General features: G+C 34.1%; 1 protein-coding gene across 1 annotated transcript; it reads left to right on the top strand.

Annotated features, from left to right (window-relative positions):
• Positions 1 to 565: 565 nt before the first annotated feature.
• Positions 566 to 1,313, top strand: LOC125812720 (uncharacterized). Its single transcript, XM_049492200.1, has 2 exons — positions 566 to 1,114; positions 1,212 to 1,313. Exons 1-2 carry the CDS (start codon positions 566 to 568, stop codon positions 1,311 to 1,313), a joined length of 651 nt encoding a protein of 216 aa, XP_049348157.1.
• Positions 1,314 to 2,859: the final 1,546 nt, after the last annotated feature.

Consider the following 2,859-nt stretch of genomic DNA (forward strand, 5'->3'; position numbering starts at 1 on the left):
AATATATTAATTTGAAAAAGTATAAATCAATTATTTTTTCATAATATTAGTTAAGAACATATGTTTATTTATTAATATACTTCCAAAAAGTAATATATATCTTAAATATTTTATTTAATATCATTTATATAGTTTCTTGTTTTTTTAGTATAAATTTTAAATAATTAATTTTTATTTCTAAAATTTAATATAATATTATGATTGTTATTGTGCATCCAAACAGAACATGTGTAATTACATTGTGGCATCCAAACAGGAGTAATTACATTATGGAAACCAAACAGGTCAGTGTAATTACTAGATTGTGTAATTACTAGGCTGGTAATTACTACCCTAGTAATTACACCAATTCCAATTACCAGGTGGCTTTTCAAACAGACCCTTAATAAACTTGGTAATGGACTTGTTACATTATGAAAAAAAGACATAGTGTAAAGCATATTTTAAGGAGCATGCTAAGTGTGATATTGATGAGAATAATATGTGTGAGACATTTAATTATTGGATATTAGCTGCTAGACATAAATCAATTATCACCATGTTAGAGGAGATTAGACATAAGATAATGGATAGAAATGTTGAGATGAGAAAATTTGTTGACACTTGGATATCAGACATTTCTCCTAGGGCAAGTTTAGTACTTGAAGAAAACAAAGATTCTGCTAGAGATTGTCAAGTTAGGTTCAATGGCCAATTTGGATATGAAATTTTAGATGGTCATTATAGGCATAATATTGATATCAGAACGAAGACATGTACTTGTAGAACCTGGCATTTGAGAGGCATACCAAGTCAACATGTTGTTTTGGCATATCAGCATGCAGGCCAAGACCCTGAAGATCATGTTGTACATTGGTATAGAAAAGATACTTTCATAAAGGCTTATAATTACTTTATCCCGCCAATACCTAACATGAAAATGTGGCCTCACACTAGTGATATAGTGATTAAGCCTCCTGAACCAAAACAAATGTCTGGCAGACCACCAAAATACAGAAGAAAGTCAAAGGATGAGCCAAGAAAGAAGTATGGAAAGTTGTCCATGAAAGGTGTAAAAATGACTTGCTCCAAGTGTCATCAACAAGGCCACAATAATAAAGCCTTCAAATATGTGGTAATACTCAAGCCAACCTTTTATTACTTCAATTAAATAGATAAAAGGCAATACAATTTTTCTTATTTACACTATTAAATCTTCTGAAATGGGTCAGCCTAGAAGCTCAACCCAACCTAGACCTGGAAGCTCAACCCAATCTAGACCTGGAAGGTTAATCCAACCTGCAAGCTCAAGCCAACCTGCTAGCTCAAGCTAGCCTTAAAGCTCAAGGCAACCCATAGGTTCTAGCGAGCCACCAAGCTCAAGCGAACCAGTAGGTTCTAACTAGCCACCAAGCTTAAGCCATCCACCAAGATCAAGCCAGCCACCAACTCAAGGCAACCAACAAGCTTTAGCCAACCACCAAGCTCAGGCCAACCTGTGGGTTCTAGCCAGCCACCAACTTGGAGACTATCACAACATGTCAACTCAGACCAACAATCAACTTATATCTGTGATGATACTTCAATTGTTAGAAGAGTTCAACAAGATGGAAGAGACATGGGAAGAGGCAGGGGAAGAGGAAGAGGAAAAGGCAGGGGGAGAGAAGGTGATGATACTTCAACTGTTACAAGAGGTCAACAAGCAGGAAGAGAAGTGACATTTACACTGATGATATAAGTGGCAAACAAACATTTAATGTAAGCGTCTAACCAACTTCAATTATTTATGATCTACTTTGATAATACTTATTTTAGTTCCTTGTATATAGCCTGGTACAGCAAGTGAAAGAGTTGTTACTCCAGATGTTTTCAAGTGTGCAACTCCAATAAACATTGATATCGGTCGGGTGTTTTTGATGTACACTTAGGGGTTCTTTTATTTTGAATATGTAATGCAAGCAGAAAATAATATTGAGACTGCTTTAATATGTTTTGTGGTGTTTTTGATGTACACTATAACAAGTGGTTTAAATGTTGATTTTCTTACAAGGAAATGTCAAAAAAAAATTGTCGATGATTCATGCTTGTTTAGAGTTTAATGTTGTTGTGTTGTTGACTTAGTATTATAATATTGGTAAATGGTTATTGGTGTTTGGAGGTGAATAATAGGAATAGAAATAAGGCAATACAATAGAGGTGAATAAACAAGAAAAATATGATAGATTCATGAACAACTTATCTTCATTACTTCATCCAAAATCAGTACAACAGAAACACAAGACTACTAATACAATCACTCCTAAGACTACTAACATAAATATTTCCATATAGCCAAAGTCACGGGTGCAATAACGCATATGATCCTGATTTTTTTTGCCTGCTTCCTCTCTTGTTCATAGAATTTGATTCTTTTCAATAGACCCCATATGATCTTTTTTGCTTGAGGCGGTATTTCATCATCGTACCATCGAAAATAATCACATCCACCTCTTCTCTACACAAATTATCAAAATAATTAAAATATAATTAGCGATTTGTTTAACCAGATTAGAATAATGATAAAAATCTTACCTTTATGTTTTGTAGCAAAAAAATTGAAGTCCTGTATTGAGTTGTGTCCATGAGGTTTTCAATCCAGCATTGACCCCACATCGACAGAACACATTTGCATCTGAAGAAGTTGAAATCGTCAAATTGGACATTTTCTTCGTTGTGAAGAAGACGAATGAAGAAATTTTTTTGATCTCGGTGTGAAGAAGACGAATGGTGAGATATGGAGAAGAAAGAGAGGGAGATGAGAGAAAAAAGGGGAAGAATCTAGGGTAAAATAAATAAAAGGGGAAGAATATTACCATTAAGTGTGTTAAACTGTGTCAATCA

The sequence above is a fragment of the Solanum verrucosum genome, unplaced genomic scaffold, assembly GCF_900185275.1.
Source record: "Solanum verrucosum unplaced genomic scaffold, falcon-dt-bn FXZP01000033.1, whole genome shotgun sequence".
Classification (NCBI taxonomy): Eukaryota; Viridiplantae; Streptophyta; class Magnoliopsida; order Solanales; family Solanaceae; genus Solanum; species Solanum verrucosum.